Raw genomic sequence first — 12,500 nt, 5'->3', positions numbered from 1 at the left:
GTGTGGACTTAAAAAGCACCATTCGTTACTTTGCCATTCTTGAAGTTTTGCTGGAAGTTAGTGCAAACAGTAAATGCTTTTTAAAGACCAACTATCTTTTCATAACATCTTTACAGTTTTCCAAAAATAGCCAGACAGATTTTGTCGACCATGTCATGTGCATTGTTTTATAAAATTTCAAATTTTCTTAAGATTCTAAAGGTCGATTTCAGATAATATATTTACACGTGTACAATCTTTGTTCATCAACAGTTCGTGACCATAAATTATAATTGTTGTCAATTTCACATCATGTAACCAACACTGTGAAGTGCTTTTAACATGAATAGAGAGCCTGTTTTTTGAGGGGTTTGAGGTGGCTGAAATATAGTAGTAAGTTAAAGGAACCACAAATTTTGCAGTTTGATCTTCAGATGTTATCATTTCTCGACAGTTCATTTGTCTTGCAGTCTTGACTTTTCGTGCTTTCTCAGGGCCTCAGTCAATGGCATTACATGTATATTATAATTTTGTTTTTCACGTTGCTGAAAAGTACCCATCAGTCATACCACTCGTAACAGTGAAGTCTCAAATTTTACATTGCGTGTCAGAAGTAGTTGTTTGGATAAAGACCAATTTAGTGTAAGGCTCTTGCATGCTGTTCTTGATGAATTGAATGCCTTCAATTGGTTGGTTTGTAGATTACACTTTATTGATATTATATCAATAATGCATGGAGGACCAATCTAGACATGATCTATATTTCTGTTCATAATTTTTGAAAAAAATGTTTAGAGTTTTTATAATCTTTTATTTGATTATCAAATCAATGTAAATTCTGCCGATCCTTCTTTCCCTTGATGATCCAGAGGTTGTATAATTTATGCAAGAGAGTGTTTCCAAGTTGTTGTTTTTCATTGTATTGCTGCATATAAACACGTAAATAGGGTTTCTCCTTTGTCAAGAGTTAAGCAAATTGTTCATATTTGGTTTTTTAGTACCTTTTGTTTTTTATTTCCAGTTTTACCCCTGGCTGACCAGTAAGTAATTTTCTTTTCTTGGCAATCTTGATTTTTATTGTGATAATTGGAGAGCTGCTTTTTTAGCTTTGAATTCTAATTGGAAGTGGAGTTGGAGAACAATACATTCTGTCTGCAAGATGCAAAGGGCGTTCGGGTTCTCTGACAGCTTTTGTTAGTTAAAAATTATATAGTGTTACATTCGTTGAAAAGCATTTTTACCAGGTACTTAAAAGATTCCATCTCTTGGTAGAGCGAATTCTTTTAACCTATTTTTAGTTGACACCACTTCCATTCTCATTAATAGAAAGTGATGCAGAGTGCATGGCTGTTGTAGTGGACTGAGAGCAGTCTCATTTCTCACAATGTTGCCCGGGTCAAATTCCCAGAGTCGGTGTCATATATGGGTAATGAGGTTATTGGTTCTCTACTCTGCTCTGAGAGGTTTTTTTTCCGGGTATTCCAGTTTTCTCCTCTCCTCAATAAACCAACTTATTATTTGATTTGAGTTAATGTTGATTTCAGTTTATAGTGTCCCCAATTTGTGCTCCAGCGCTTAAGAAGACTAAACACTTATTATAAATAAAGTTCCTTACCTCACCTTTGACCAGAATCCTGTGACATGTCATTATCAAACCATTTTGTTTATTACTGTATAAGATTTATTTTGTGCTTTAAGTAACTAATAGTATGTATAGAATTATATACAGTTGCTTGTACTGCTGTTGTATTCCCCTTTGTCTTACCTAAGGGTTGGTTTATCCAGTCTATTGTACAAATCTGGCACATGAGTCATTTTAAAAAGTTGTGTTAAATTACTAGCCTCAAATAATATTTGTATAACACACAGCAGGAGGTTAGGTATTTTCATTTATAGTTAATGATATTTACTCTTTCACTTTGTTTTGTTTTAATTTATCATCAAACTCAGTTTGTTTAATTAATTTATACCTTTTATTTAATTTTGTGCTTATCTCCTTGAAAGCTCCTTATGATAACCGGTTTAAATAAATTGTGGATTTAGGTGGACCACAAAGAAAAGGTTCAAGGGCATTGGCCAGTTGAACAGTCTTCATTATTGTATTAATTATTGAAGTATGTAGTCAAGGGATTATTCTTGGGTACGTGGCTATTTCTGCTTTCATCTCAAAGCTGGCTGCAGGAAAGAAGATTCAATAAATTATATGAAATAGAAAGGTAACTCAAAGCAAGCTGCTTGTACAATCAGATCATGGCATCTTTTGCTTTGGACATTTTGAGGTACTACTGAAGAGGTAATTTGCAACTTATACAAAGAGTGGATTTTTTTCACTTCAATGTTACGCTAGGGTTAGCTTCGATCTTTCAAGGTTGTAGTTGAGTGGTTGTGCAAGACAGGGGGTCATTCAATAGCTTATTTTCTTAGATTCAGTTTCAAGTGCTTTGAATGATGCAAATCTGTGCAAGATAGACGTGGACATGATCTTTTCATTCCTCAACTGGAAAAGTGGAATCCAATCATAATCGTCCTAATTGAATTAAGTAGAGGAATTCTTGGGCACCTGGCTTTTGTGCTTTTACCTCAAAGCTTGCTGCACGAAAGAAGACTCAATTGATACAATTTATATTGTTAAAACAATTAAAGATTGTTAAACGCCCACTGTGTGCCTCTGAAAACAATCACCATCACTGTAGAAAGTCAGTCAACCACATGTATGTAGCCTTGATTGGAATTCTAATTTACACCATGAGACGAGTCAATATAGTTATCACTCCTGGCAAGAGCATTATTAATTTTATTTTCAGAAAATTATATTAATTATTGTTGTTTTAATTTATTTTGTTTGTCATACACCTGTACAAACAGTGACAGTAACCATCGCGCTTGTAAGCATCTCGGCAAATACACTGCAAGACATTCAATATCAGAATGCCTACATACATGTTAATTATACACGATAACCTATTCTTACTCTCAGTAAGAATATTGAGTCAAGTACACAATCACTTCGTTCAAGTTTGGCTTGGAGCTGACAGTCATTCAACATATGGAGCCTAGTGGTATTGTATATTTGAGTATTAAAACTGCAGTTATTTTGAAAGTTTCAGATGTTGCTGAATGGTGAGCTTCTTGTATATGATATTATTATTTTTGTAGCGTGTCACTATATTGTTATGCCATTTCATGTAGTGTTTGAATTTTTATTCAGAGACTGCTATTAACAAGCTAATCTTTGGTGAGCCAGTTACTTGTGATAACACAACCAAGGAGAGCAACATGCATGGTTCTTGTTAATATGACTTTGGTATATCCGGATATCCTTGAATGTCAGTTTAAGAGCCATTTTGCAACTGTTTCCTTTTCTTTTTGTTAGAATGACGTTCCATCTCAAAATAAGATTCCTTCAAGATTACTCTTCAAATGTTTAAATTTCAATATTGTCAATAGTAAGAGTTTTTATGTTACTAATGTTTAAAAAACAAGCAGCAGTGTTATTTTAAGTCTCTTATAGTGTTTGAGCAATTACGTGACGACATTTATAACACCTAACCTAAGGTGTAAATTATTAAAATACCCAAGTACATCTAGAAGCTACAGGTCAAGACATGCTATGGCTAATTCTCAGCTATTTTGGATCATGCACTGTATAAGCTCATAAGCTCTGAAAAATCACATTTAATCCGATTCACACACATTGTGTAGAATAAAGTTACACCTGAGTGCCTAGTATCCTTCTGTTGTTTTTGGCAACAGACCCAGACATTTTGTACATTTTGTATGATCATCTTCTGACTCGTTTTTGTAGTCAGCAATCAGCTGTACCAGAAGCACAAAATGACCTTGCAGCGCATAACTTGCAACTCTATTTTCCTTGGGGCAAAGCTGGGGATTTTTTGGACACCAATTTTATGCCCAAATATGGACAAAAATAAGATCAAAGCTGCATGAGCAGGAAAATGCACGAGCTATGTGTACATCTAAGTAAGGAAATTTTTAAACTTAAAAACCCCAGCTCTGATCAGAGATAAACTAATGCTTCAGGGTCATGAGCGTCTGGCTGTACTTAGCCATCTGTTGTGCATCTTTGTTCTTGAGCTTGCATTCATAAAGGACATCTTTAAACATCACACAAGTAGTATGACATGGACCAAGATTAATGTTTAAATACACATTTACTGTAAAAGTACTGTGATTTTATAAAAAGCCAATATAAAATGATGATTATCCTGAAACTGGTTGTAGTTTTTGCTCTCCCTATTCTTTCACTATACTATACATACATGTCACCGACATTATAAGGACTCATCAGATATCTTTTGGTATAGCCAACTTGTCAAGCATCTGAAATACCATATTTACTTGAATAAGCACCGCAAATGAAGCAGAAAAGTTAATAAGTGCCGCAGTGCCATCTGGTGCAGTGCTTATTCGAGTATTTCCATAAGATGATAAAAATACACTTTAATCGCTGCAATGCAGTTCTAAGCCAGCAATGGGAATATTCTCATCAATAGTGATGTTTTTAAGTTCAAAGTGAGTATATCTCGATGCTCTTTCATTCAGTTCCCTCTGCCAAATCTTCGCGTCCTTCAGTTCTTGAAAATCTGCGGAAAAGTATGGACGAGGCTGTTATGAAAGCCAAAACTAGGGTTTAAGCTTCAAGTCGGTAAGCCATGAAAAAATACTCATGAAGTAAATTTAATTGTACAATCGAAATATTTTGTCTCTGTGGTATGAGCCTTTTAAATATGTGCTGCCCTCAAATAAGCACCTCACTCAAATAAGTGCCGCACCGGAAACATGAAAAATTAACTAAATAAAATTAAGCGCCATGGTGCTTATTTGAGTAAATAGTCGACAATTAACACTCTGAATGGTGGTGGGAAACCGGAAGTTAATACTGTTTATCTCGTTAAGATGCATAACATGCCAAAAAAAACAAAAAACAATTAGTTGAACTTTTGAAAATCACATGTTATGGAATGAACCTGATGTATATATTGTACCCTGGAAGGCTATGTAAGTACTAATGATATGAAGATCTTAAGCAATGATTTAAAGCAATGTTTTGTTTTTATTCACTTACATTTCAATTCACAGGGCAAACCAATGTAACAAAAATGCCCTCACTGCATGGTAATTCAACAGAAACACCTACATCACCTTTAATACGAATGAACTGTCACTGCAATGACTGTGGACAGTCTGGAAGAAGCTGCAGAGCAAAACTGGGCTGTTTCTCTGCACTAGAGCCAGATGACAATGGCCGCTTTACTGTCAAAAGGGGATGTATAGATACCCCACTGCGTTTAAGGATAATTTGCCAAAATGCAATGAACCCCATTTACTGTTGTGACAAAAGTTGGTGCAACTGGAACATAACTCCTCCATTTCCAACAGAACCACCAAGTAAGTGTGTTTTCAATGGTTACAGCATTAAAATAAATCATAAACCACTGTGCCTATATTTCCTTGGTTTGAATTTCTGTGTAGTTACCCTCTAGGAAATGACTTAAGTTAGACATCACTGTCCCTGTCACCTCACCTATTGTTTTCACAAAGTTAACTCAGGACTAACGTCTCGGTATTGGGCAAGCCTGGCGATTATTTCATATAATTCGATACCTTTGAAAAAAAAATGACATCAGTGTATCATTGTCTATAGTCAGAAGTTCATGGCCTTGAAGTGTTTAACTCTGTTTCAGAGCTGGAGTTTTTTGAGTTTAAAATTTCCTTATTTGGATGTAACTTAGCTGACGCATTTTCCAGTGCGTACGGCTTAAGTCTTATTTTTGTCCATATTTGGGCATGACATGCCCAAATATGGTGTCCAAATATTGGTGTCCTAATTCTTGCTATGGACAGGTATGTGTATGTCAGTGTTTTATGTAAAAAAAGGAATGTTTACTTTCTTGAACCCTTAACCTCTGTTTACTTGTGAAAATATGGTCTGATTGTGTGCATTTACAACAGAAACATTTCCCTCTCAACAGCAAATTCTTCAAGCAGAATCCAATCAAATGAAGGTGACCAGAATTTAGATTTCATCCTGCTAAGCATCTTTTCACCAGTAGCTGTGCTGGTGCTGCTCATTGTTATCATGTGCCTAATTTACAAACATCTACAGAAAAAGCAGCTCAGAAAAGACAAGTATCCAAACCTTGGCTACACACAGTACTCGGGTACGGGTAATAAACAAGGATTAGGTGCCGTGCTAGAGTGCTGGTCCTGCCAGAGTGATTCAGAATTTCACCCACTTGCTCAGCGCACATCAGCGCAGGATTTAGACTTGATTAAAGTGATTGGTGAAGGGAAGTTTGCAAAGGTTTGGAGAGGCCTTTGGCATGGAGATGATGTGGCAGTGAAGTTGTTTCACCCCAGCAAGGTTGAGGTGTTTAATAATGAAGTAAGCGTCAACAGTGTTGTGGGAAATCAGCAGAATATTCTCAGACTTCAACACTCTCACAGTGCATTTTCCTGGAATCAAATCACTTACAGCTGCATTGTGATGGAGTATCATGAAAATGGGTCGTTGTTTGATTTGCTTAATCACAGAACTGTCAATATACAGGAAATGTGCTCGTTAGCCCTCTCTGCGGCCCGAGGTTTAAGCCATTTGCATGGAGAGATTTATCGAAAAGATGAAACATTTTCCATAGCTCATTGTGATATCAAGTCAAAAAACATATTGGTGAAGGCAAATCTCACTTGTGCGATAGGGGGCCTGGGATTAGCTGTCGTTGATAAATGGAAAGACGAAATCAGTTTGAAGAAGCAGAATTTAGGCACCCCACGTTATATGGCTCCTGAAATATTGGATGATACTGTGTTCAAGTCATTTGAGTCTTACAAGAGAGCTGACATGTATTCCTTTGGTCTTGTCATATGGGAGATTGTGAAAAGAACTTTAATAGAAGGTATTCTTAACTTAAATCCTGTGTACGTCTTTTCTTAATTTTGAATTTTGCACTCAACACTGAAGCAAGGGGGAAACAATTTTTCTTTGGATTTCAAAACTATATTAACAAAACACTAACTAAAGTGACCCATGTTTTAAGCCTTGATTTCAAAAAGACACCTCTTTATTTTAACTGTAATTTTTTGCTATTTAATGGTCTGCCATTATATACTAACATTATGTTCTTGAGAGAGCTGGATCGAGAAGAAAATGACGTCAAAGGCTCACTAGTTTAAGAATGCAATACGTGTGTACACCGCAGAATTAATATGCAGCACGGGGGTTTTGGGCTTTCAGACTTTTAAACTCACGCTTTGCATATATAATAAGCTGCATTCACACGCTGAAATTTTAAGCTAGTGAGCCTCTGACGTCACTTTTCCCCGGATCCAACCAACTGAGGTCCAATCAGTCAGTTTTGAACGTGAGTAATGGCGGACCGTGAAATCCAAAACTTACACTCAAAGTAAACGGCCTTTGGATAAAAATCAAAGCTCAAAATTTTGCCAGTCGGGTGTTAAGCAAACACACTTTCAAAATCTGAAGGAAAAAAGGAAGTGGTTTTTTTAATCACAGAGGCACTTTAAATTGAACATTAAAGACCGGATTTCACAAAATTAGTTTGTTGACTATGTTGTAGCACAATGCATGGTATTGTACATATCATTGCAATGTGTTCATTGAAGTAAGGATGCTGTATCCTTGGAATAACTTTGTGCATTGGTGTGTCACTTGAGCCCTATCACACTGATGGAGCGATGACATGGATGAATCAATGTACAAAATTCAATTCTCAACGATGGGAAAAAATCTACTTTACCTCTGTGGCCTAGTTGTCCATAATTTCCAGTTTCTGTGGCAGCAAGTGTATCTTTGTGGTTTTCCCTCCTGCCAGCCTTGCATGTAATTATGCATTATTTTTATGAACAAAGCCCAGGTCCAACAAAATCCGCGTCAACATTTTCAAGTTCAATCCGAGGCTACTTAGGAAAATTTAATTAGCCAATTTGGAGCAGTTTTTTTTTGCAAAATCATTACTTACAGTGTTCTTTCCAGCCTCTTTATTTTCCCAGAGCTTAATACTATTGTGGGGTCTGTAATGCTCAAGAGGTTTTTTATAACTTTGGTAAAACATGTTGATCTTTGTTAACCATTTCTGTTGACTCAGTGGTTTTATATGGTTTTGAAGGCAAGATGCTTGAAGCATATGAATTGCCATATCACGGTATGGTGCCAGCTGAACCCACAGCCGAGGACATGAAAAAAATTGTGGTTTCTCAACAGAAAAGACCATTTGTACCCAATAGATGGTCAGAGAATAGTGTGAGTATTAAATCCATCTTTCTCTTCTTGTATATTTTAATTTAATAATTTTGTTAAAATTTTTTATTGACTTATAATCTTTTTTACAAGAATTACAGTATTGTGAAAAAGTAATGAGAGCGAAATGCGCGAATTTCGTTCTTTGTCCCTGCGAACTTTCGACGAAATTTCCCTCGAAAATTCGAGCGTCGTTTCGCGATGTTTCTAGTGTAATTTCGCTAAAACAAAGAGAGAAATATTCGCTGCATTTTCGAGCCCAGCGCGAAAATTCGCTAAAACAAAGAGAGAAAATTTGCCGCATTTTCGAGACCAGCGCAAAAATTCGCTCTAAAAACAAAGGGAGAAAATTTGCCGCATTTAGTGACCAGCGCGAAAAACCAAAAGCGTAATTTCGCTTGTTGTCGATTTTGGCCATTACAGGGTATGTTACACTGTGAAATGTTTCCTTCAACTTGTCCCGCCACAACGTCGCCAACACATTGCAAGACAAGTTGCATGAAATATTTCACAGTGTAACGGCGCCTTAAGAAAGTAACTTTTAGCTTGGAAACCTTGAGACTGTAAAACAAACATGAGGTCTATTTTGTCTGGACATTTGCATGGTAAGTTTGAAAGAAAAGCACTTAATAGGGTGAGATGTTGCGTTCTATCCCGTACATTCTAGTGTTGTGCTCGCTGGTAATACCCACAGAAACTATACCAAAACAACAAATTTTCGCTCGAAAATTCGGAACGAATTATCGGTCAAAGCGAATTTTCGCTCAAAATTTCGGAACGAATTGTCGGTCAAAGCGAATTTTCGCTCGAAAATTCGCGTCAACTACAACAATAGGCATTGCGAAAATTCGGCGAATTTTCTGCGAACTTTCGCGGTGGACAAAAATTCGCCATTTTTCGTCGAAAAGCCCCGAAATTCACGCATTGCGGCGAATTACGTTCTCATTACGTTTTCACAATACTGTAAGTACAGTGATACAGGCATTTTGATTGGTTCTGACATATGATCTGGTGGAGGACAGATGGGATATTAGCCGAAGTCATCATGAAAATTAGTTTTAATTCTTTATGATATGTAAAACAATAGATTCCATGTTGCCATGCATCTGGTCAGTAATCACAGATAATGTCAAAATGTGGTAAGAGCATCAGTGATGCTAATGACTATTGCCTTGGGCACCACTTTTTTGTTCCACATTTTGACATCATCTGTGATTTATTACTGAAAAGACACATAGCAACATGGAATCTACTCGGTATTTGTTAGTTCTGTTTCAATTGGGGAGAAATAAGTACTCATTCACTAGAAAGTGACTTTTCCAGTGAAAAGAGTGTCTTCTGGCCATTTGAAATGCCAATGTCAGAAGTCCCATTGCTTCTCAGTAGATGAGTATGATAAATACGTTTATTCTATTCACCTTCAATGATATTTTTCAGGGACGTTTTTGAAGTTCATTCTAGGGAGGTTCATATGTAGGCTTACCATATATATAGCATAATGTTGACATGTAGCACGTACAGCTCAAAAATTGTCATCCACACACTTTTGTACCATGTTGGTCTACCATTTAATTGTAGACCAAAGTGGTACAAAAAATTAATGTTAAAACAATGTTAATAATAACAAATTATTATGAGTTATGTGCCAACGGAGCTAGTAACATTACATGAATCAACAAAGTTCACGTGGCTTTGCAGAGGCGATGGGTTCGAATGCCATTAGAGCCACCTCAATTTAAGGTGTCTATAAGACTATAATTGCTTTAAAATATTATTGTCCAGATAAATGTGAAGATCATTTCTCACTTTCGTCTCTAGCCCACATGAACATATTTTCACACTGCTTTTCCTTTGTTCATTTTCTTCCAAGGTCCTCGAGTCTGTTGTAAAAATGATGAGAGATTGCTGGAAGCAAAATGCCCCAGCACGCCTGTCATCACTCAGAGTGAAAAAGAACTTGTCGAAGCTGATGGAAATGGTTAAACCAGCTCCCAGCAATACCACTCTGTCACAAGAATATGCAATAATATCAGATGTAAACATTCACATCCCAGAGACTTCCAGTGAAAATCATGGCTCTGTGAAGGTTTGAGCTTGTTGAAATGTATTCCTAGAAGTGAATCCTATACAGTGCACTTCCAGTTGGTAGTGGTAAATCAGTTAATCTGTTGCTAGAGCCTTATGGCTCCTGCTGTTGGCTTGATTGACAATAACCTGATTTTGGGGTTGTAGATTCGCTGCAGCCAATTCAATCTGAAGAACACAATGGCGATTCTTAAAGGGGCTAGGTCACGCTATTTTAAGTAATTTTGTTTAATTTTGTTATTTATGAGCTCTAAACGTCAAATTGGCAGAGCAAGAGTCTTTCATTTGCAAAATCACAGCCACATAACAACTGAGAATGATTTTCCAGCTTTTAAATGACGTTTTGATATAGACTGATATAAATTTGAAAAAAGGTGGGCCGACGTTTTTCAAATTTACCCAAATTCGATCCATTTCAATCCTCTCCACTTTTGTCCATCCATGTCCCTTCTTGGCTTCCCTGTGTTTTGTTAGAGTTCTTTTATAGTTTTGAACAGTTATTTTGATATTTTAGTTAATTCTATGACCATTTGATTAGTGCTGAAATTGCCAAAATTGCGTGACCTAGCCCCTTTAAGAATGTAGTTACAGTGTTGTTAGCTGCTGAAATGTCATTTTTGATTCCTGTGCGGGTCTGAATATGAGCGAGATCTATGGTGTGGGTTAACATGTTTGGAAAGTGCAAGGTTTAGTTGGGCAAACAAAGCAATACATGTAAGCCTTGTAAAATAATGGTTTTGGCTGGTGCTTGGGTCTTCATCAGTTAAAAAAAATTAATGTTAGTGTACATGATTCAAAGACCATCACGTCGAACGAGGGCTCAGGAAAATTCCACGTGAAGTTTCAAAAAAAAAACGTAGCGTGACACAATAAGCGATAAGCCATTAGGTTTTACTTGTTTTGGTGAACTGGTTATGACTGTGAACGATATACAGGTCATGGATTGTCCAGTGAAATGTGGCATACCATGCAAAAAAATTGGGGTAAAAAAGATGAAAACGTACTTTAATAACCTTAAATAACCATAAAACCTACTTTAATTATTAATGATCCTTTTTGTAATGCTGTCTGTAGCACTTTGACCAAATGAGTCTTTGAATGGGTAGTTCTCTCTAGAAGTCTGATACACTAAGTGCATCACCTTGAAAGTTCTTAGTGGTTGCAAATCTGTGTTCTTAAAGCTGCATTTACATGTTTTCCTTGCTTAGCCATAAATTATTGTCTTGTCACAAATTCCTTCATTTATTCGTCATTCCATTTGGGGTCAAGGACTTTTGTTGTTCTCCCTGGCGTAAACCCAATTTATACTGTACATGTATTGCGCATATACAGCTATGCTTAACATGGAGGAATGAACGATTCCCAGAAGGGAAAGGGCCAAGAGATACCCCCTTATTAATAATTACCAGGGTATCCTGCAAGAAAATACACTTTAAGGTGGCTTGCTACAGTTTTCCAAAGAAAAAGATCAAGATTTTGAAATCTGTGAAATTAGAGCAACAGGATGTCTCTTCTGAAATGTTAGTCACTGCAATTGATGTAAAATGTAATTTTACCTACGGTAACAAATAAATGCAAATCAGGGGGAAATGCTAACTATAGTGCCCAAGCTCCTGGAGGGGGACATTTCAAAGGCCTCTTTTCTCAAAAACTAGCCATACGACCCCACCTTAAAATTTCAGGATTCCTTAGCAAGAAAAAATACTCCTGTATAGAAGAACTTGAAATATTTAAATCTCTCAGACAGGTTTTTCGCAAAGGGCAAAAACCTCGATTTTCATCTATTTCGATGTTACTGAAAATTGAAAAACTGTCTGATAGATCTTTTCTAAAAAATGTTGACAGTTTCGTCTTCATATTGTTTACTAATTCCCAAAATTTTGACCCTGGTCGTTTGGCTAGGTTTTGAGAGGAAGGCATTTCAAATGTCTAGTTCTTAGTCCCCCCTCTGGGAGCTCAGTCACTATATTTAGCATTTTCCCCTGATTTGCATTTATTTGTTTGGTAAAATTACATTTTACATCAATTGCAGTGACTAACACTTAAGAAGAGACATCCTGTTGCTTTAATTTCACAGGTTTTAAAATCTTGATCTTTTTCTTCTGAAAACTGTAGAGAGCCACCTTAAAAAGCAACTATGTTAAGAAATTGTCAAGGG

General features: G+C 36.5%; 1 protein-coding gene across 7 annotated transcripts in view; it reads left to right on the top strand.

Annotated features, from left to right (window-relative positions):
* LOC138049795 (activin receptor type-1-like) overlaps window positions 1–12,500 on the top strand; it is a 15,548-nt gene that overhangs the window by 1,912 nt on the left and 1,136 nt on the right. The window contains exons 3-7 of one of the 7 annotated variants that reach the window (XM_068896222.1): window positions 1,001–1,019; window positions 5,080–5,388; window positions 5,973–6,896; window positions 8,127–8,260; window positions 10,128–12,500. The exon at window positions 10,128–12,500 is cut by the window's right edge and continues 1,136 nt beyond it. In XM_068896222.1, coding sequence (XP_068752323.1) covers window positions 5,100–5,388; window positions 5,973–6,896; window positions 8,127–8,260; window positions 10,128–10,349 — 1,569 coding nt within the window. In that variant the 5' untranslated portion in view covers window positions 1,001–1,019; window positions 5,080–5,099 and the 3' untranslated portion in view covers window positions 10,350–12,500. The other 6 variants (XM_068896223.1, XM_068896224.1, XM_068896221.1 and 3 more) reach the window with 6 other exon arrangements.

Source organism: Montipora capricornis, chromosome 5 (assembly GCF_036669925.1).
Source record: "Montipora capricornis isolate CH-2021 chromosome 5, ASM3666992v2, whole genome shotgun sequence".
NCBI classification, from domain to species: domain Eukaryota; kingdom Metazoa; phylum Cnidaria; class Anthozoa; order Scleractinia; family Acroporidae; genus Montipora; species Montipora capricornis.
Note: the sequence above shows the minus strand (reverse complement) of the source record. Positions and strands in the feature narration are given on the sequence as shown.